The 24,070-nt window shown below is 42.4% G+C and overlaps 1 protein-coding gene across 1 annotated transcript in view; it reads left to right on the top strand.

Annotated features, from left to right (window-relative positions):
- The window catches only part of LOC122929708 (cartilage oligomeric matrix protein), a 139,224-nt gene that overhangs the window by 104,022 nt on the left and 11,132 nt on the right, over positions 1–24,070 (top strand). Inside the window, exon 16 of the mRNA XM_044283371.1 lies at positions 23,623–23,819. Coding sequence (XP_044139306.1) covers positions 23,623–23,819 — 197 coding nt within the window. The remainder of the gene's footprint in view (positions 1–23,622; positions 23,820–24,070) is intronic.

Genomic DNA, 24,070 nt, shown 5'->3' with positions numbered 1-24,070 from the left:
ATAGCAAAAAAAAAAAACACACTATTGATGGTTAATGTACTTGGTGGCAGCTTGTGCTGGCGCACCACAAGACACAAAATGGCCGCCGATCACCCCAGAAAAAAGTGACTGAAAACGCTCTGGGCAGCCTTAAAACAGTGAGCAATTAACCACCTCAGCTCCCCTAGCCAGGGTCGACTTTAATATTGATTGGACCCTGGGCAAGAATTTACTTGTGCCCCTGGATCCCTCACATTCCCCCCCCCCCCCCCCCGCACTTACCCTGTACTTGCTATACAGCAGCACTTACCGGTCACGTCCAGGGTCTCCAGGTGACGTCTCCTCTCTGTCATCATCTTCTCTGTAGATCTTCTCTCTCATCATCTTCTCCACTCGGTCTGGACAACTTCTCTCACATTCTATCATTATCCCCCAAGTGGAGTCCCCACAGTGTTATCCTGCTGCTTGCTGTGCCCCCCCCCAGGGGTGTAGCTATAGGGGGTGCAGAGGTAGCAGTCTCTACCGGGCCCAGGAGCATGAAGGGGCCCAAGACACTTGTGCTGCATAAGAAGACACACAAAGCACTGAGGGAAGGGGGGGCCCAAGCTGAACTCTTGCACCGGAGCCCATGAGCCTTTAGTTATGCCCCTGCCCCCCCCAATACCCCCAAATACTATCCTGAAGAAACAGTACTGCCTCCCATAGTAATAGTGCTCCTCATAGTCGCACCAATAGTAATTCCCTTCTAGAATGCCCTCATTAGTAACACTGCCCCAACCGTGATAATGCTCCTCAACAATGCCCCCATTATTAGAAGGTAGAAATAAGACCCCCTATTCCCCCAGTGGTAATAAAGCTCCCTACAGACCCCTCAGTAGAATAAGGCCCCCATAGTGCGTTTAGTGAAAAAAGGCGATCTATAAGACCCTCCTATAGAGCCCCCAGTAGTTATAAGACCGCCTACAATGTCCCCTGGATCTGCAGTGCCCCCTGCAGTTATCTCCCTCCTTCCATACAGTCCCATGTAAATAACATCACCTCCCCAGCCGCCTCCAACGCACAATCCAATGTAAACATCACCCCCTAAGGCTACTTTCACACTTGCGTTCGTGCAGATCTGTCCTGTACTTGTACAGGACGGATCCGCACCGATAATACAAACGAATGCATCCGTTCAGGACCAATACGGATCCGTCCCGACTTACATTGAAAGTCAATGGGGGACGGATCTGTTTACAATTGCACCATTTTGTCTCAATGCAAAGGGATCTGTCCCCATTTACTTACATTGTAAGTCAGGGTGGATCCGTTTGGCTCCGCAAGGCCATGCGGACACAAAAACGCTGCTTGCAGCATTTTGGGGTCCGCCTCCAAAACAGAACAGGGGGCCGTACGGAGCCGAACGAATGCATTCTGAATGGATCCGCATCCATTCAGAATGCATTGGGGTTAAACTGATGCATTTGGGGCTGCTTGTGAGAGCCTTAAATGGATCTCACAAGCGGATCCCCAAAAGCAAGTGTGAACGTAGCCTAAACATTAAGTCCCATGTACATAAAGCTCATTCCCCCCCCACCATCCACTTTCAACATACAGTCCCATGTAAAATAACATCACTCCCTCCCCCAGCCACCTCAAGCACACAGTTCCATATCAATAACATCCTCCCTTCAGCCCTAACATACATCCAGTTAAATAACTACAACTCCCAGCATTGCTCTGCCTCCCCCTTCACTTACCTCTCCAGTCCTCATATACAAAAATCAGCATTAGGTTCCTTCTCCTCTTCACTCCTGTCCAATCCTGCACTGGTCACATGATGGTGACATCATCCAGGTCATCCTATCACAGCCTGTTTTGCTGATCACATGGACCTGTGATGTCACCACAGGTCCTTCACCTCTTCCCAGTGTATTAGATTCAATTGTATTGCTGTTCTGTGTAAGGCATACAGTTGTATCTAGCAGGCAGGGAGGACATTCGGGGGCCTGGGACAAAACATCCGGGGCCCAGGCCCCGAATGTTTTACCTAGTGACGCCCCTGGACTAGTGAATGGGAGTCGGGAAATGGAGCTCCCTGGGCCCCCAGGAGCAAACTGGCCCGGGGCAGCTGCCCCTTTTGACTTGCGGCAAAGACGGGCCCTGCCCCTAGCTTAAACACCCTTAATGACCAGACCACGTTTTACCAATTCTGCACTACACTTACTTTCACAGTTTATTGCTCGGTCAGACAACTTACCACCCAATGAATTTTACCTCCTTTTCTTCTCACTAATAGAGATTTCATTTGGTGGTATTTATTGCTGCTGACATTTTTACTTTTTTTGTTATTAATCGAAATTGGCCGAAATTTTGCAAAAAAATGACATTTTCACTTGCAGTGTAAAATTTTTCAAATAAACTACATTTATATATAAATTTTTCTCTAAATGTATTGTTCTACATGTCTTTGATAAAAAAAAATAATGTTTGGGTAAAAGTTATAGCGTTTACAAACTTTGGTACAAAATGTGAATTTCCACATTTTGAAGCAGCCCTGTCTTTCTGGGCACCTGTCATGTTTCCTGAGGTTCTACAATGCCCATACAGTAGAAAAAACCCACAAATGACCCCATTTCAGAAAGTAGACACCCTAAGGTATTCGCTGATGGGTATAGTGAGTTCATATAACTTTTTATTTTTTGTCACAAGTTAGCGGAAATTATTATATTTATTTATTTTTCTTTTTCTTACAAAGTCTCATATTCCACTAACTTGTGACAAAAAATAAAAACTTCCATGAACTCACTATGCCCATCACAAATACCTTGGGGTGTCTTCTTTCCAAAATGGGGTCACTTTGTGGGTAGTTATACTGCCCTGGCATTTTAGGGGCCCTAATGCGTGAGAAGTAGTTTGACATCAAATGTGTAAAAAAAAATGCCCTGTGAAATCCTAAAGGTGCTCTTTGGAATTTGTGCCCTTTTGCCCACCTAGGCTGCAAAAAAAGTGTCACACATCTGGTATCGCCGTACTCAGAAGAAGTTGGGCAATGTGTTTTGGGGTGTCTTTTTACATATACCCATGCTGGTGAGATAAATATCCTCTCTAAAAGACAACTTTTTCCATTTTTTTATGCAAAGTTGGCATTTGACAGAGATATTTATCTCACCCAGCATGGGTATATGTAAAAAGACACCCCAAAACACATTGCCCAGTACAGCGATACCACGTGTGACACTTTTTTGCAGCCTAGGTGGGGCAAAGGGCCCACATTCCAAAGAGCAACCTTTAGGATTTCACAGGGCATTTTTTACGCATTTTGATTTCAAAACTACTTCTCACGCATTAGGGCCCCTAAAATGCCAGGGCAGTATAACTATCCTACAAGTGACCCCATTTTGGAAAAGAAGACACCCCAAGGTATTTCGTGATGGGTATAGTGAGTTCATGGAAGGTTTTTATTTTTTTGTCACAAGTTAGTGGAATATGAGACTTTGTAAGAAGAAAAAAAAAAAAATCATCATTTTCCGCTAACTTGTGACAAAAAAAAAAAATTCAAGGAACTCGCCATGGCCCCTCACGGAATACCTTGGGGTGTCTTTTTTCCAAAATTGGGTCCACTAGTGGGGTAGTTATACTGCCTTGGCATTTTAGGGGCCCTAATTGCGTGAGAAGTAGTTTGAAATCAAAATGTCGTACTCAGGAGAAGTTGGGCAATGTGTTTTGGGGTGTCTTTTACATATACCCATGCTGGGTGAGAGAAATATCTCTCTAAAAGACAACTTTTCCAATTTTTTTTATACAAAGTTGGCATTTGACAGAGATATACACATTTCCCAACTTCTCCTGAGTACGGCGATACCACATGTGTGACACTTTTTTGCAGCCTAGGTGGGCAAAGGGGCACAAATTCCATTTAGGAGGGGCATTTTTTAGACATTTAGATTCCAGACTTCTTCTCACGCTTTAGGGCCCCTAAAATGCCAGGGCAGTATAAATACCCCACATGTGACCCCATTTTGGAAAGAAGACACCCTAAGGTATTCCATGAGGGGCATGGTGAGTTCATAGAAGATATTTTTTTTGGGCACAAGTTAGCGGAAATTTTTTAGTTTTTGTTTTTTCTCACAAAGTCTCCCTTTCCGCTAACTTGGGACAAAAATTTCAATCTTTCATGGACTCAATATGCCCCTCAGCGAATACCTTGGGGTGTCCTTCTTTCCAAAATGGGGTCATTGTGTGGGGTGTTGTACTGCCCTGTCATTTGAGCGTCTCCGCAATCATTACATGTATGGCCAGCATTATGAGTTCTGCTATTCTCCTTATATTGACCATACGGGTTGATGAGATATTTTTTTTTCGTTCAGCCTCTGGCTGAAAGAAAAAAATGAACGGCACAGATTTTCTTCATTCACATCGAACAATGTGGATGAAAAAATCTCTGGCAAAAAAAAAAAAGGAGGGGAAATGCGTCTTGCCAGGACATAGGAGCTCCGCCCAACATCCAAGCCCACTTAGCTCGTATGCCCTGGCAAACCCGATTCTCCATTCACATCAATCGGCTCATAAGCCTCGGCAAACGTATCTTTTACTGCAGAGGAGAAATCTTGTCTTGCAGCGCCGCATACACCGACTTTGTGTAATCTGACAGCAGCGCAATGCTTCTGTCCAGAATGCACATCAGTGCTGCAGCTGGTCGATTGGTTGGGTCCACCTAGAAGGTAAAAAAAAAAAAAAAAATCAGGCCGCAACGCAATAAATGTATTAACATTATAATAACATTTGAACGGAACATTAACCTTTTATAAACTTTATTTAACTTTTTGAACAGAACTTTTACTTTTTTGCTTACCAGTGATTTTTTTTTTTGTTTCGTTTTTTTTACCTTTTTATAGGACAAACCTCTCCTTTCCCATGGGACAATGTGCAAAGCGCAAGCGCCCAGAGGATGTGGCGAAGTACATTATGCACCTTGTCCCAGGTGAAAGGAGAGGTTTGCAGCAGCTCTGTGTGAAAGGGCCCGAATAGCCCTGTGTGGCCTGTCCTGTGAGATGCAATCCCTATGCTAATAGTGTACCTGTGAGTGGTACTTCTGGAAACACTCCCCTAAGTATAGGGCAGGTGGTCAGGGCAGTCAGGACAGAAATAGCGGGTGTCACGCCTTATTCCACTCCTGCTACAGACACGACATCTTTTTCGGGGTGACGCTTGTGTTGAGGTACCAGCAACGACATTGGCGAAATGACGCTCGTGTAGACGGCTCACTACGCTGGTGGTGCTGGATACAGGAGGTTCTTGATGATCTCTTTCTGAAATTTGAGGAAGGATCTTGTTCTCCCCCTTACTGTAGAGAACAAAACTATTATATACAGCCAATTGAATTAAATATACAGACACCTTCTTATACCAGTGTCTGGTGCGACGGGACACTAATAAGGACCCAACATCTGGTCATTGAAGTCCACCCATGAGCGAATTATAGTTGTGGACCGAGAGGGGCTTTTTAATGACACTGGTTGCTCGTTCTATTTGTATTGTCGTGTCTGCGTGAATGGAGGAGAGCATGTAAACGTCACGCTTGTCTCTCCATTTCACCGCGAGCAGTTCTTCGTTACACAAGGCAGCCCTCTCCCCCCTTGCAAGACGGGTGGTAACTAGCCATTGGGGGAAGCCCCGGCGCCTAGGTTGCGCGGTGCCACAGCAGCCAATCTGTTCTAGGAACAAATGCCTGAAGAGGGGCACACTTGTGTAAAAATTGTCCACATAAAGATGGTACCCCTTGCTAAATAAGGATGACACCAAGTCCCAGACTGTCTTCCCACTGCTCCCCAGGTAGTCAGGGCAACCGACCGGCTCCAGGGTCTGATCTTTACCCTCATAGATCCGAAATTTGTGGGTATAGCCTATAGCCCTTTCACAGAGCTTATACAATTTGACCCGATACCGGGCGCGCTTGCTTGGGATGTATTGTTTGAAGTCAAGGCATCCGGTAAAATGTATAAGGGACTCGTCTACGCAGATGTTTTGCTCAGGGGTATACAAATCTGCAAATTTGGTCATAATAGCTTGGCATAATAGCTTCCGGGGTTGGCGGCTATAAATTGAGTGGCATACCGATTTGTTTCTGCCACGACTAAGTCCAAGAGCGCCGCAGTCAAGAACAGCTCAAAAAATCCCAGTGCCGAACCGATCTGAGCTGTCTCAACCCGAACTCCAGACTGGGCAGTGAAAGGGGGAACTACTGGTGTGGCTGAAGTTGGGGGCTGCCAATCAGGGTTTGCCAGCACCTCAGGGACTCTAGGGGCTCTACGGGCCTGTCTGTGCGGTGGCTGCGACGGGGGAACTACTGCACGTGCCACCGTACCAGCTTCAACTGCCCTTCTGGTGCTCGCCACTTCACCATGTTCTACGGCAGTGCTGGTACTAGGTCCAGGATGGGCTGCGCTGCTGGTGTATGCCTCACCACGTAAACCGACAGCGCCAGCCCCACTCTGCTGCCCTTGAAGCGGATCCTGCGCAACCCGTGGTCTAGCAACACGGGGCCGGGTACGCCTGGTGGTATCAGGGACCTCAACCTCCTCGTCCGAACTTTGGGTCAGACTGCCCATTCCTCATCCAACTGGGTCAGAAGCCTGTAGGCCTCTTCAGAAGAATACCCCTTATTTGCCATTTGGTCAACTAAATTTAGGGGGATTTCCCTGAGACTACCCAAGAAAAAAAGCAAGCCTGTCTTACAAATGGGAGGCTAGCGAAGTACCGGAAGCCGCTGCGATTGATAAAAAATATCAAAACAGATTTTTTTTATCGCCGCAGCGCTTGTAAAGTGATTGTGCAGTGATAAAAAAATATATTTTTTTTTTGTCACTGCGGCGGGGCGGGCGTTGGTGAATGTGTGGGCGACCGATCAGGCCTGATCGGGCAAACACTGCGTTTTAGGTGGAGGGCGAGCTAAGTTGACACTAATACTATTATAGATCTGACTGTGATCATTTCTGATCACTTACAGATACTATAAAAGTACAAATGCGATGCGCATGCGGGACGCGATCCTGGACGCGATCCTGCGTTAGGTGGTCCGGAGTCGGTTAAATAGCAGAGGTTGAATGATACACAGCTGTACATCGATCACTTCACTAATTGTTTGCCCCATAGTGCCCCAGTAGTAATAAAGCCCCTGTATAGTGGCTACAGTAGTAATTATGCCGCCTATAGTGTCCCAGTAGTTATAATATCCTCCCTGTAGTGCCCCCTTTAGAACCTCCAGTAGTGCCCCAGAAGTTATTATGCACCATTAGTTATAATATGTTCCTCCAGTAATGCTGCCCATATAGTGCCCTCAGTAGCTATAATGTCCACTTTTAGAGCCACCAATCCTGTGGTGCTGTACTCATGGTATGTGAATTTTTTAAACAGACTTTATTAAATGATGTTGTTATACTACAGACACTGTTTGCTGGACTTCACCAAGATTTGCTGGATTGTGTTTTTTTCCCCAAGTCTCTGTGTTTGGCATATTTCTTTAAAGAGCAATACACCTTATTTTTCAATTTGTTGATCGTGCAATAATCTAACAAACACATCACGTGTATTTTATACCTTTATCAAGATGGACAGAAAAATACAATTAAAATGAAACAGAATGTATTAGTGTACATGGGCAGTTTAGCACACATTAGTAAGTTCTTGTCAGAGCTATCATTTACACACAAAAAGTATGCAATTTAAAGGGGTTGTCTGAGATTTTTATATTGATGGCTGATCCTATGGAGAGTTGCAACCTCCTCCTAGGCCAGTGATGTAATTTTCATGGCTTAAGCGCAGCACAGTCCCAGTCAAGTGAATGATCCTTGGCTGCAATACAAAGCACAGTCACTATACAATGGATGGCGTTGTGAGGAAGCCACAGTGCTCACTGCCGCAGCCTCTTCCAACAGATGATTGGTGGTGCGTGGAGTTGGACCCCTACTGATCAGTTACCCTGAGGATCGGCCATCAATATCAAAATCTCAGACAACCCTTTAATGAACGATTGATATGATGAGTCATTATATTATTAAAAAGCAAGACTACTATGCATTTAAAGTAAATCCAGCTCTGAAGCAGACAATCACTGGGCATGGATCACATTTAAAAAAACTGCCATTGATATAGTCTTGACCCTAAAGTCAGGTTTCAGTAATAATATATGCCTAAAGCTATAAAGGCACAATAGTGTTCATGGTTCCCATTGACTGGAGATCCATATATGGATCCCCTGAGAGCTTCCCTGTAGCTCCCAAGCCAGTGGTTTTCTATAGATGAGCATGTATTCACCATGATGATGGTATTAGAACAAGAACTCTGTTTCTAATCTTTATTTATCCTATCAAATGTGCACATAAATTCAATTGAGCATTTCAGGCAAGTGAACAAATGCAAACTGTGCTGTGTATTTATGCTGGAAGACTGTGCATTACTCAAAGCGGCTTCCAACTTCACCCTTGACGCCTCTGCTCTTTAAATGTTTCATAGTCGTTTGGTATGGTATCTGAAAAGTAGAAAAGAAAAGGTTTTGCAGTGTTTTAAAACAATTTTTTCTAGGTCCCCAAGTGAACCACAACATGCATTCATAATTTCAATTTGTATATTATCATATACATCAATCACTATATTATAATTCAGTGCTGCCACCTGCTGGCTTGAATTGTAATATACAAGTAATGAGCCTGGAAGCCTAGTACAGGCTCAGACTATCTTCACCCGGGGGAGGAGTTCCTGCCTGTGAAGCGCATACCTCTGGGTTTTTGGCATCTTAGATGCCATGGTGACATTTGAACACAACATCTGAGGGGTTAATTGTCTGTGATCTGCATTACCGCCAATTGCGGATATTAGCCACGGGTGTATGAAACAGCAGACACCCGCTAGTCATGTTTAAAGACAATAATGAAGGGGTTAAATGGTACATAATTTGCAGCAGAAAAATCTGTGGATTGCAAAAGCTGAAAATCCGGGTAGAAATCCACATAAATAACCATGTGGTGTATTAATAATCCAATATCACAGGTCTTAAATATCTCATACACTTTGCTAATACTGAAAAAGGGACTGATTTGCTATGCACTAATCCACAGGAACAAATCCACAGCATATCAGACCTGTGTGAAAATGCTCTTATGTTCTGCATGGACTGTAACTCTGAAGCCATGTCCACTCACTTTGACACATATAGCATCCTAAAATCTCATTGTGAGAGGTACATACCGTATGGGAATATAAGGTTAAGGAACAAAAAGAAACCAATGTGGATAAACAGAACTGTAAAGAAAGCAATAAATGACAAAAATAAAGCATAATAAAACACTAAACAGGAGGGTAGCACGGAAGCACTGAAAAACTATAAGGAAAAAATAGAACATGTAAAAAACCATAAAAGCGCCAAACTAGAGACCGAGAGATTAATTGCCAAAGAGAGTAAACTAACCCTAAAATGTTCTTCAATTATATAAATGTTAAAAAGTATAAATCTGAAGGTGTCGGCCCGTTAAAGAGTAATGAGGGGGAGTCGCAGAGAGCGACGAGGAGAAAGCAAAGCTTGTTAAATATTTTTTTCTCCAATGTATTCACTGAGGAAAATAAACTTCAGATGACATGCCGAATGTTGAAATAAATTCCCCATTAAAAGTGTCCTGTCTGACCCAGGAAGAAGTACAACAGCGACTTAAAAAGATTAAAATAGACAAATCGCCAGGACCGGATGGCATACACCCCCGTATCCTAAGGGAATTAAGTAATGTCATAGCCAGACCCTTATTTCTGATATTTGCAGACTCTATACTGACAGGGAATGTCCCACAGGATTGGCGCATGGCAAATGTGGTGCCAATATTCAAAAAGGGTCCAAAAACAGAGCCTGGAAACTATAGGCCGGTAAGTTTAACATCTGTTGTGGGTAAACTGTTTGAAGGTTTTTTTGAGAGATGCTATGTTAGAGCATCTTAACGGAAATAAGCAAATAACGCCATATCAGCATGGCTTCGTGAGGGATCGGTCATGTCAAACTAATTTAATCAGTTTCTATGAGGAGGTAAGTTCTAGACTTGACAGCGGCGAATCAATGGATGTCGTATATCTGGACTTCTCCAAAGCATTTGACACTGTACCACATAAAAGGTTAGTATATAAAATGAGAATGCTCGGACTGGGAGAAAACGTCTGTAAGTGGGTAAGTAACTGGCTCAATGATAGAAAACAGAGGGTGGTTATTAATGGTACATACTCAGATTGGGTCACTGTCACTAGTGGGTACCTCAGGGGTCAGTATTGGGCCCTATTCTCTTCAATATATTTATTAATGATCTTGTAGAAGGCTTGCATAGTAAAGTATCAATTTTCGCAGATGACACTAAACTGTGTAAAGTAATTAACACTGAGAGGACAGTATACTACTACAGAGCGATCTGGATAGATTGGAGGCTTGGGCAGATAAGTGGCAGATGAGGTTTAACACTGACAAATGTAAGTTATGCACATGGGAAGGAATAATGCAAGTCACCCGTACTTATTAAATGGTAAAACACTCGGTAACACTGACATGGAAAAGGATCTAGGAATTTTAATAAACAGCAAACTAAGCTGCAAAAAACAGTGTCAGGCAGCTGCTGCCAAGGCCAATAAGATAATGGGTTGCATCAAAAGGGGCATAGATGCCCGTGATGAGAACATAGTCCTACCACTTTACAAATCCTTAGTCAGACCACACATGGAGTACTGTGTACAGTTCTGGGCTCCTGTGAACAAGGCAGACATAGCAGAGCTGGAGAGGGTCCAGAGGAGGGCAACTAAAGTAATAACTGGAATGGGGCAACTACAGTACCCTGAAAGATTATCAAAATTAGGGTTATTCACTTTAGAAAAAAGACGACTGAGAGGAGATCTAATTAATATGTATAAATATATCAGGGGTCAGTACAGAGATCTATCCCATCATCTATTTATCCCAGGACTGTGACTGTGACGAGGGGACATCCTCTGCGTCTGGAGGAAAGAAGGTTTGTACACAAACATAGAAGAGGATTCTTTACGGTAAGAGCAGTGAGACTATGGAACTCTCTGCCTGAGGAGGTGGTGATGGTGAGTACAATAAAGGAATTCAAGAGGGGCCTGGATGTATTTCTGGAGCGTAATAATATTACAGGCTATAGCTACTAGAGAGGGGTCGTTGATCCAGGGAGTTATTCTGATTGCTGATTGGAGTCGGGAAGGAATTTTTATTCCCCTAAAGTGAGGGAAAATTGGCTTCTACCTCACAGGGGTTTTTTAGCCTCCTCTGGATTCAACTTACAGGATAACAGGCCGAACTGGATGGACAAATGTCTTTTTTCGGCCTTATGTACTATGTTACTATGTTACTTATGTACTATATATGGATGACATTTTTTAGAATAATTGACATAAATATGATGTTCACAATCAATAGTTAACTGTGTTTTTTAATGATAATCCATTATTTTGCCTATTACAATCTAAAAGTAGTTGAAACTTCTTCACATATTGTATTAAAAAAATGGCAACTCACCATTACAACGGTATCTTAGGTTAGACCAAATTATGTTTTCTTGGGAGAAACAAAAGACTCCAAGGCGTCCTCCCCTCATAGTGGTGTCCAGTATAACCCCAGAGTCTGCTACCAATTCTGGACCTTCAAAAAACTTAACCCTGGAAAACAATAACCACGCGTGATTAAAGGCTAGGCAGATTCACGGCTCATTTATGGCAACAGTCATCACGCCGCTAAGGAACATTATACTTGTCCTGAGTGGCATGCTCTTAGTCCTGTATTAGACCAGCAAATGAGGCTGACGATTGTCAGGAAGAAAGCGTTCCTTCCCGACAATCACCTCCTCATCTGTGGAGAAGACTGCTGCAGCAATCTCCTCCACAGTATGGGGAGGAGCAATCACTAATGCCAATGTTCATCCCCATACAAAATCTTTATTTGATGGCAGCAGAGCGTGGAAAGACGATTAGCGATGATCTAGCCGACCCTCGGCACATCTAATACAGCCCTAGGGTCCATTCACACGTCCGTTTTTTCTTTCCTGATCTGTTCCGTTTTTTCAGGAACAGATCAGGACCAGATCTGGACCCATTCATTTTCAATGGGTCCTGGAAAAAAATCGGACAGCGTTTCCGTTGTTCCGTTCCGCAGGTCCGTTTAAATATAAAACATGTCCTATTCTTGTCCTGAAAATCGGATCCTGGTACAATACAAGTCAATGGATCCGCAAAAAACGGATGACATTCGGATGGTCATTCCGTATGTCATCCGTTTTTTGCGGATTCCGTTCCTGGAAACACATAACAATTTTTATTTTTTTATTTTATTTTTTTCAATTTATTTTCAAAGAAATCCAAACAACTTTATTTGATTATTGAAATGTATACATGTTCCCGTTTTTTGCGCATCCGCAAAAACGGATGACATCACGGATGACATACGGAAACATTTCAGGAACAACGGATCCGCAAAAAAACGGACCGTTTTTCAGGATGAAAAAAAAACAGGACGGGTGAATGGACCCTAAGGATGAGCATACTTGCCCTGCAGATCACACAAGCAAAGCAAATGTGCTGTGCAAGCTGGAACAGAGCAATGGCTGTGATATACAGCTTCGGCCCCGCTCTTATGGCGGAGATCAGAGGAATCTCTGGCATTTAGTCCCTTAGTTGTCATGGTCCATAGCGAACTTGGCATACTAGCGATATGCCCTCATTGTCTGAGATGGGAATAACCCTTTAAGCCAGGGGTGCACAACCTGCGACCCGGGGGCCATATGCGGCTCTCGATACCATTCTGTCCGGCCCCCAACCATCTGGTAACAGACATGTATGTCTATGTGTTGTGGCTGCTCAAATGAATCTTTTATGTATTCTCCTATTAGATGGAAGTACTAGACGTGTAACTAGACATTTATGATATACTGTACACTGTATATTCAATATGACATAATAATAATATTCAGTTGGTAATACCTCTTTAAGTTTTATTTTTGACCCTTGGAATTGGTTCAGGCTGACAATGTGGCCCCAACCAGAAAAGGTTGTGGACCCCTGCTTTAAACCATGCCAGGGGTAACCTAATAGCCTGTCAATATTACGCTGACTGGCTATAAGCCTTTGGAATACAAGGTATAGTATATCATAATCATCATAACAGTTTTTATTGTGCTGGCCAAAGAAATGAGTGGAGCTTGGATGCAACAAGGGTAACACCCTCATTGCACTGAAGGCCTAATTTGCATATTAAGAAAAAGTATTTAAACTCGGGAACGGAGCCTCGGATCAACAACAGCGGTTTAAACATGGGCATGGGAACTACAGCTATGTGTCTATGCAAACAGTTTGATAAGGTGGTCGCTGGGGACAGATTCCCGTTCAGAGTGGTTGTTTGACTTATCGAATACATTTCCCCCCAGCTGACAATTGTAATAAAATTTTAAAAAGTATTCTTACCCCCTTCAACTTCTGACATTACCAATGCTGCCTCTCCGATCCTCCCGTCTCCTTTTGATTGGCTCCAGGAACTATGTGCCCTTATACTACCTATAACACTGCAACCAGTGATGTGCTGTATACCACTGAGGCCAGTGGTTGGCTGCAGCTATGTCTGGTGTATATGGGGATACATTGCTTCAGCCAAGAAGATGATGTCATGGCTGCAGCAGCGGGGAATAGTGAGTGCTGCAAGTGGTGGGAGCAGCCAGGCTGCAAGCGGCAGGGGATAAAATAACATTCTTTTATTTTGTTCATTACAATTGCTTCATTGAGGGTTTTTTTTTTTTTTTTTTTAAATAAGTCAGACTACGCTATGGTTAGTATTTACAGTAACTAAACATTACTACCCAGCCCAAAGCATGCAGGGCTCTTTGACTGTCATAAAATAACTTGAAGCCTGGTGCCCATTTTGCAAACATAGAAGAGGATTCTTTACGGTAAGAGCAGTGAGACTATGGAACTCTCTGCCTGAGGAGGTGGTGATGGTGAATTCAGTAAAAGAGTTCAAGAGGGGCCTGGATGTACTTCTGGAGTGTAATAATATTACAGGCTATAGCTACTAGAGAGGGGTCGTTGATCCAGGGATTTATTCTGATTGGAGTCGGGAAGGAATTTTTTTTCTTCCTCTGAATCAACTTGCAGGATAACAAGCTGAACTGGATGGACAGATGTCTTTTTTCAGCCTTATAAACTATGTTACTATGTTACTAAAGTGCAGGGAAATTCCATGCTGCCCGCATGTTAGTATGCTAATGCTCCCAGAGCTGTACAGATAGGGAATTACTATTTAAGAAGATTTGTGAGAAAAATCATGTGCATATAACTAGATATCTTTATAGCAATAGTGTTGCCAGCAGTTACAACTACTAAAATATCCTAAATGTTTCTGTTCTTTCCCTGTCACCTCTGATTCCCATTCTCCTGCAGGTGCTGCTAATGCTGTACAAGTATGCGTATTCATATAATACAGTGCATCCAATACAGGGTTAAGCCCTTCAGTAATATACAGCAAGGTTTCTCAACACTAGTCCTCAAATACCCGTCAGGTACCGTACATGTAGTAAGGAGCGGACTGGGAACTTAAAGTGGCCCTGGAAAAAAATACTAAAAGTGGCCCCATTTTGTAGTTGGTTCCAAATTGATGGAACGCAGTGCCAGCAATATCATATTGCGGCACATTATACCGCCCCAACAGAGCCAAATACCACAGTCCATCACAAAATACATCCACAAAAACTTTCACTGGCGGGAAGGAGGGCCCAGCCCAGGCGGCCCCCTGGATATCAGCCCACCTGGAAATTTCCCTGTAAGGTCTATGGCCAATCCGCCCCTGCATATCCTAATATTGTTCAGGTGCAGTTATTGACCACACAAACCGTGAAACACATTTACAATGCTTTACTGGTAAATACCATGTAGCTAAAATACATGGCAAATTGTGGTAAAACCGTGTGTTGAATATACAACCATAAGCCAGGTTTTCACATGGAGTGGGGGGGGGGTTGAGAACCATGTGGTAGGGGTAAAACATGTGCTCCACCTATTTTAACTGAGAGACTGTGTCACTTCATAGCAGTTTTGCCGTCATACTACCACCCTGCGTACACTACATGGAAATTCTGGAATTTCCATAACTGTCCTATCTATGGGATATCCTCAAATCATGCAGTGTTGGTGGTACTTGAGTACATACCGGATGTAACCTACAGATGGCCTGTGTTGCAAGAACCAACGGTAAGATGTCTTATCTTTCCATCCTACATTTCTTGGATCCTTCCATAACAGCTTGACTTGGTTCACTGTGTCACCCGTGTGCCACAAAGAGTTCCTGAGCTGTTCTCCAGGTCCAGTCTTTGATTTGACAGCCTACAGTATATAGCATTAAACAGTAAACCAGTAAATGATATTTAAATATTTCTCTTGACACATATGAAATTTGTACAAGTTGAATTTTAAACTTCTTAAATCTAATATATAAAGCTGAGTGTACGGTATTTGTGTGTGTATGTCCGCTAAAGGAATCTGCATTTACAATCGCAAAATTTGGCACACAGGTACATCAGGTGTCCGGAAAGGTTTTAGACCAGGTCTCAGCTTTCTTGGACGTACAGTTCCTGAAATATTCCCAAAAAAAGCATTAGCCAATAGAAGCTTGGTGACATGACCCTTATCAGCCAATAGAAGCTTCCAGGTCCTCCCGTTTCCACATACACAGTTTTACTCCAGGTTTCCATAACAACACAGCCATTTATCTTCACTGCTGCAGGAGAGCTTTAAAGGGACTCTGTCACCTGGATAATCACTATTGAAGTAAATCCATGGCCTAATAGCACTTAGTACCTTATTTCAAGATGTACCTTTGCTCCAGCAATAGAAGTTTTTATCCTCTGAAAATCCAGTTTATTTGGTATGCAAATGAGCCAGTAAGGTGCCCAGAGGGGCGTCACTCTTGCAAGAAGGAGCCCAGACACGCCCCCTTCCACAATGTGTCCACCCTCAAAAGACTTAAAACTCCCCCCGGGTCCTAAGCCAATGCCCCAGATCTGGTTAGGCCACTCCCCCTCCCACTCCTGAGCCGACAGGGATTGAAAAAATGAAGGTAAAAATCCCTGTAGCTCACACTCAGACAGTACAGTGCTGCTGTCTTAGAGTGAGCTGTTCAAAAGGGGGAGGGCCCCTGTGGAGGTCACTGTCAAGGGGGTGTTATGCTGTGAAAGTAACTGTTAAAAGGGAAGGCTGCTGTAAAGGTCAAAGTTAAGGGGGTGGGCTGTTGTGGAGGTCCAATTTTAAGGGACGGGGCACTGTGGGGGTGTCAGTATTAAGGTGTGGGGGCTGTGGAGGTCACTATTTGGGGGGCAGGGTGCTGTAGATGTCACTGTTTTGGTGGATAGTGTTGATATCTTTTAACGACACACACACAAACATTAAATGAAATAGATTAAATATACCCGAGCAAAGCCGGGTCCTTCAGCTAGTCAAATATAAAGATCAAATATAGTTTGCCCAATAATGTCTCAGTATCCAAGTTAAAGAGGACCTTTCACCAGAATTAAACTTCTAAAGTAACTATACAGGCATGTAGAGCGGCGCCCAGGGACCCCCCTGCACTTACTGTTATACCTGGGCGCCGCTCCGTTCTCCCGTATTGCCTCCGGTATCTTTACAGTTAGGCTCCACCCAGGGGAACCTGCCGGCGCCTCCTTCTCCCATGCTGCAGCGCTGGCCAATCACAGCGCTCAGCTCATAGCCTGAGAGGCTTTTTTCTCTCTCAGGCTATGAGCTGAGCGCTGTGATTGGCCAGCGCTGCAGCATGGGAGAATGAGCCGACGGCAGGTTCCCCTGGGTGGAGCCTAACTGTAAAGATACCGGAGGCAATACGGGAGAACGGAGCGGCGCCCAGGTATAACAGTAAGTGCAGGGGGTCCCTGGGCGCCGCTCTACATGCCTGTATAGTTACTTTAGAAGTTTAATTCTGGTGAATAGGTCCTCTTTAAGCCAACACCGAGCATGCCCATATTCCTGTTTATTGAAAGGGCGAATCCTGGCATTCAACTGAAGGACATGATGTTGGCAGATGTAGGATTTCTGAAGAGCATATCATGTAACCAAATTAGAGAGTGACTGATCCAAGCAAAGTACAGATGAACCTCGAAAAATTAGAATATCGTGCAAAGTCCATTTATTTCAGTAATGCAAATTAAAAGGAATTGCATTAATGCAGCTTAAAATTATAATTTTGTGAAAAGGTTCAATATTCTAGGCTCAAAGTGTCACACTCTGGTCAGCTAATTTATCCCTGAGCAAGGGTACCTCAAAATTGTGACCTTTAATGAAATAAATTAACTTTGCACGATATTAAAATTTTCGAGTTTCATCTGTATATTGGAAATTTTCCTCTGCAGGCAAGTTAGGATTAAGGGGTTATTAGGAAAACCCCTTTAATGCTACAGTACATAAAGAATTTTAGACAAGTGTTTGCTTCCAACTTTATAACAGTTTGGGGAACCCCTTTCCTGTTCAAGCATAACACTGCCCTGCGCACAAAGTGAGATCCATAAAAACTTAATTTCATGAGTTTGGCTTGAAAAAGCTTGATTATCTTGCATAACCCTGACCTCATTCCCCATGAACTGGAAATCGGATAGCTGTTATAAAAAGTAAAGTGTGAACCTAGCCTAAATAGTGCATTCCTATGGATGTCACTATTGTGTACTCCAAGTACATGCGTATGTCTTAAGTCACAGGGTAATTCTAAAGGAACCTTGTATAAAAGGGGTTGGCCACTTTTTACTATTGATGACCTATCCTCAGGATAGGTCATCAATATCAGATCAGCGGGGGTCCAAGTCCTGGCACCCCCGCCGATCAGTTGTTTTGAGAGAAGGCGCGCTCACACAACCATGAGAGCTGCCTTCTCTGCTCTGCTTACCTGCTCACCGCAGCAATTGCAGTGGTGAGCAGGTAATTATAAGTAGGTTTCCCCATTCACTTCTATGGGAAGGTCTTTCCTATGCACTGGAACAGACAGAGGCGTACCATAGAAGTGAATAGGGACGCCATACTTGCAGGTAAACATAGACATGAATAGGGACGCCATACTTGCAGGTAAGCAAAGCAGAGAAAGCAGCGCTGCCTTCTCTTCAAACAGCTGATCGGCGGAGGTGCCGAAAGAGGGACCCTGCTGATCTGATATCGATAACCTATCCAGAGGATAAGGTGTTGGCCACCTTCCAGTTACTGTTGGCCAATGTGTTTGTAAGATAACTACGTATATGGCACTTTCTTTGTTGATATTCCATGCCATTTTCTATATTTTATAAGGTATGTCCCTGGCCAAGTCTTTTTGCTGTCCACTCCATAATATGGCTGCTGATGAGGGTGACCCGATACATCACTCAACCTCCTCCATTCAAATACACTGCACCTGTATCTGCATTGTTGGGAGTTTAGTGCATGTGCAGTGTGTTTAAATGGAGGAGGCTGAGTGTTGTGTATGGTCACATGACCCTCCATCATGGCCATCTTATGGACAGGACCTCTATTCGGACAGCATAGAAGATTTGCCCAATCAGAGGAAATGACTTATGAATTATAGGAAACGTCCACATTAGTAATTGCCATATAGTCATCTTACATACATTGGTTAACATTGCTAAAAAGTGGCCAACCCCTTTCATTCTCTGAGAGATCTATGATGAACATGCAGCAATGGAGTTAAGAGATTTAGCCCAAATATAGTAAGCCGTCTCCAAATAAAATATCACTGTAGTATGAATATTGTTCTGAGTGTTTTCCTTAGTTTTTATACATTATTTGTACTTACCTTATAGTGCATCCATGTTACATTATTTGTAATGCTTACTTTCCTTATCTATTTTCATATAACCCCTTCCTTTTAAAATCAACCACCCCCCCCCTTCGGAGATGTTCTATTTCTCTTTTATCTTACCTTTAGTTGAATGCCAGGTTCGGCCACTGCTCTAAAGGGGTTTGCCTGCCAATATTTTTGTTCCATCTGTTTCCACATTACAGAATAGAAACTAGAGCTGTCCTGATAGCCATATAAATCCAGCGTAATCATCATCTGTTTCAGTGTTAACGTGAAATGTCCCTTCAAAGTCTACTCCATTAAATGCGTGTAACCTAAACACAGACGGAAACACAAATTGTTCCTTTAACGTGGAAATTGATGATTGTATAGGGATATACTGTATCTGGTTTATGTTATAGTGGGTGTGCAGCCAGCATCTATTAATAACATGCAGTAGAAAACAATAGAGTACAGTAGAAAATATACAATTCATGCAGAAAGTATAAATAATCCAACATTCTTTGATCTTAGACCTAACATATTATAGACAAACTCAAGATTTTTCTTTTTTATGGGGTTCCAAATGCTGTTGTTGCTAATAGATGAGACATCAAAATGCCACCTGTACCACTTTCTTCAGGTACTACAACATACATTTACAAAGGGCGATGATCAGCCATAGTGCTCTAGGATGGTTTGAGTTAATTTTTTATCCAGGGCTACTACCAGGGCAGTACTCGCAATACTGCAGTCCGGGCCTAGACATTATCAGGAGGTCAAGAGTTTAGGATGACAATAGAGTTAATACAGTGGTGAACAAGTAGATCGGGATCTGCAGGGTACTGTAGGTCATCCTCAATGTAAAACATGGAAATCAGACAACATATAGCACATGGCATCTCTTTCTAAAAACTTAGAACCAGCCCTGTACCTCATATGTATCCAGAGACATCCCCATTCATTGTTCCAATTGCTCTGCTAGATTTATATCTAGCTGGTAGCTGGCAGGTTAGCCATCACAGTGCTAGGGCATTTAAACAGGTAGCCTCTAAAACATACTGGGAAAGATTTGCCACTCCTGGGTTAATGCTGCAGATAATACCCATTAGATGTCATAAAATAAAATAAAATCTCCTGTGTATTAAATATTGCTTTTACATTTCTTATTATGCTTTCCCTTGGATTTCTTTTAACCACTTCAGCCCCGCTAGCTGAAACCCCCTTCATGACAAGAGCACGTTTTACACTTCTGCACTACACTCCTTTCAGCCGTTTATCGCTCGTCATGCAACTTACCACCAAATGAATTTTACCTCCTTTTCTTCTCACTAATAGAGCTTTCATTGGGTTGTATTTTATTGCTGCTGGACATTTTAACTTTTTTTGTTATTAATCGAATGTAACGATTTTTTTTGCAAAAAAAATGACATTTTTCACTTTCAGCTGTAAAATTTTGCAAAAAAAACGACATCCATATATAAATTTTTCGCTAATCTATAGTTCTACATGTCTTTCATAAAAAAAAATGTTTGGGCAAAAAAAAAATGGTTTGGGTAAAAGTTATAGCGTTTACAAACTATGGTACAAAAATGTGAATTTCCGCTTTTTGAAGCAGCTCTGACTTTCTGAGCACCTGTCATGATTCCTGAGGTTCTACAATGCCCAGCAGTAGAAAAACCCCACAAATGACCCCATTTCGGAAAGTAGACACCCTAAGGTATTCGCTGATGGCATAGTGAGTTCATAGAACTTTTTATTTTTTGTCACAAGTTAGCGGAAATGATGAGACTTTGTGAGAAAAAAACAAAAAAAATCAATTTCCGCTAACTTATGCAAAAAAATATTTTTTTCTATGAACTCGCCAGGCCCCCTCATTGAATACCTTGGGGTGTCTTCTTTCCAAAGTCGGGTCACATGTGGGGTATTTATACTGCCCTGGCTTTTTAGGGGCCCGAAAGTGTGAGAAGAAGTCTGGGATCCAAATGTCTAAAAATGCCCTCCTAAAAGGAATTTGGGCACCTTTGCGCATCTAGGCTGCAAAAAAGTGTCACACATCTGGTATCGCCGTACTCAGGAGAAGTTGGGCAATGTGTTTTGGGGTGTCATTTTACATATACCCATGCTGGGTGAGAAAAATATCTTGGTCAAATGCCAACTTTGTATAAAAAAAATGGGAAAAGTTATCTTTTGCCAAGATATTTCTCTCACCCAGCATGGTTATATGTGAAATGACACCCCAAAACACATTCCCCAACTTCTCCTGAGTACGGCGATACCAGATGTGTGACACTTTTTTGCAGCCAAGGTGGGCAAAGGGGCACATATTCCAAAGTGCACCTTTCGGATTTCGCAGGCCATTTTTTACACATTTTGATTGCAAAGTACTTCTCACACATTTGGGCCCCTAAATTGCCAGGGCAGTATAACTACGCCACAAGTGACCCCATTTTGGAAAGAAGACACCCCAAGGTATTCCGTGAGGGGCACGGCGAGTTCCTAGAATTTTTTATTTCTTGTCACAAGTTAGCGGAAAATGATGATTTTTCTTTTTTTTTTCTTTTTTCCTTACAAAGTCTCATATTACACTAACTTGCGACAAAAAATAAAAAATTCTAGGAACTCGCCATGCCCCTCACGGAATACCTTGGGGTGTCTTCTTTCCAAAATGGGGTCACTTGTGGCGTAGTTATACTGCCCTGGCAATTTAGGGGCCCAAATGTGTGAGAAGAACTTTGCAATCAAAATGTGTAAAAAATGGCCTGCGAAATCCGAAAGGTGCACTTTGGAATATGTGCCCCTTTGCCCACCTTGGCTGCAAAAAAGTGTGACACATCTGGTATCGCCGTACTCAGGAGAAGTTGGGGAATGTGTTTTGGGGTGTCATTTTACATATACCCATGCTGGGTGAGAAAAATATCTTGGTCAAATGCCAACTTTGTATAAAAAAATGGGAAAAGTTGTCTTTTGCCAAGATATTTCTCTCACCCAGCATGGGTATATGTAAAATGACACCCCAAAACACATTCCCCAACTTCTCCTGAGTACGGCGATACCAGATGTGTCACACTTTTTTGCAGCCTAGGTGGGCAAAGGGGCACATATTCCAAAGTGCACCTTTCGGATTTCGCAGGCCATTTTTTACACATTTTGATTGCAAAGTTCTTCTCACACATTTGGGCCCCTAAATTGCCAGGGCAGTATAACTACCCCACAAGTGACCCCATTTTGGAAAGAAGACACCCCAAGGTATTCCGTGAGGGGCATGGCGAGTTCCTAGAATTTTTTATTTTTTGTCGCAAGTTAGTGGAATATGAGACTTTGTAAGAAAAAAATAAAAATAAAAAATCATCATCATTTTCCGCTAACTTGTGACAAAAAATAAAAAGTTATATGAACTCACTATGCCCATCAGCGAATACCTTAGGGTGTCTACTTTCCGAAATGGGGTCATTTGTGGGGTTTTTCTACTGTCTGGGCATTGTAGAACCTCAGGAATCATGACAGGTGCTCAGAAAGTCAGAGCTGCTTCAAAAAGCGGAAATTCACATTTTTGTACCATAGTTTGTAAACGCTATAACTTTTACCCAAACCATTTTTTTTTTTGCCCAAACATTTTTTTTTTATGAAAGACATGTAGAACTATAGATTTAGCGAAAAATTTATATATGGATGTCGTTTTTTTTGCAAAATTTTACAGCTGAAAGTGAAAAATGTCATTTTTTTGCAAAAAAATCGTTACATTTCGATTAATAACAAAAAAAGTTAAAATGTCAGCAGCAATAAAATACCACCCAATGAAAGCTCTATTAGTGAGAAGAAAAGGAGGTAAAATTCATTTGGGTGGTAAGTTGCATGACCGAGCGATAAACGGTGAAAGGAGTGTAGTGCAGAAGTGTAAAAAGTGCTCTGGTCATGAAGGGGGTTTCAGCTAGCGGGGCTGAAGTGGTTAAAAGAAATCCAAGGGAAAGCATAATAAGAAATGTAAAAGCAATATTTAATACACAGGAGATTTTATTTTATTTTATGACATCTAATGGGTATTATCTGCAGCATTAACCCAGGAGTGGCAAATCTTTCCCAGTATGTTTTAGAGGCTACCTGTTTAAATGCCCTAGCACTGTGATGGCTAACCTGCCAGCTACCAGCTAGATATAAATCTAGCAGAGCAATTGGAACAATGAATGGGGATGTCTCTGGATACATATGAGGTACAGGGCTGGTTCTAAGTTTTTTAGAAAGAGACTGCCATGTGCTATATGTTGTCTGATTTCCATGTTTTACATTGAGGATGACCTACAGTACCCTGCAGATCCCGATCTACTTGTTCACCACTGTATTAACTCTATTGTCATCCTAAACTCTTGACCTCCTGATAATGTCTAGGCCCTGACTGCAGTATTGCGAGTACTGCCCTGGTAGTAGCCCTGGATAAAAAATTAACTCAAACCATCCTAGAGCACTATGGCTGATCATCGCCCTTTGTAAACATGTATGTTGTAGTACCTGAAGAAAGTGGTACAGGTGGCATTTTGATGTCTCATCTATTAGCAACAACAGCATTTGGAACCCCATAAAAAAGAAAAATCTTGAGTTTGTCTATAATATGTTAGGTCTAAGATCAAAGAATGTTGGATTATTTATACTTTCTGCATGAATTGTATTATTTTCTACTGTACTTCTATTGTTTTCTACTGCATGTTATTAATAGATGCTGGCTGCACACCCCACTATAACATAAACCAGATACAGTATATCCCTATACAATCATCAATTTCCACGTTAAAGGAACAATTTGTGTTTCCGTCTGTGTTTAGGTTACACCGCATTTAATGGAGTAGACTTTGAAGGGACATTTCACGTTAACACTGAAACAGATGATGATTACGCTGGATTTATATTTGGCTATCAGGACAGCTCTAGTTTCTATTCTGTAATGTGGAAACAGATGGAACAAACATATTGGCAGGCAAACCCCTTTAGAGCAGTGGCCGAACCTGGCATTCAACTAAAGGTAAGATAAAAGAGAAATAGAACATCTCCGAAGGGGGAGGTGGGTGGTTGATTTTAAAAGGAAGGGGTTATATGAAAATAGATAAGGAAAGTAAGCATTACAAATAATGTAAACATGGATGCACTATAAGGTAAGTACAAATAATGTAATAAAAACTAAGGAAAACACTCAGAACAATATTCAATACTACAGTGATATTTTATTTGGAGACGGCTTACTATATTTGGGCTAAATCTCTTAACTCCATTGCT

The sequence above is a fragment of the Bufo gargarizans genome, chromosome 1 (genome assembly GCF_014858855.1).
Source record: "Bufo gargarizans isolate SCDJY-AF-19 chromosome 1, ASM1485885v1, whole genome shotgun sequence".
Lineage (NCBI taxonomy): Eukaryota > Metazoa > Chordata > Amphibia > Anura > Bufonidae > Bufo > Bufo gargarizans.
Note: the sequence above shows the minus strand (reverse complement) of the source record. Positions and strands in the feature narration are given on the sequence as shown.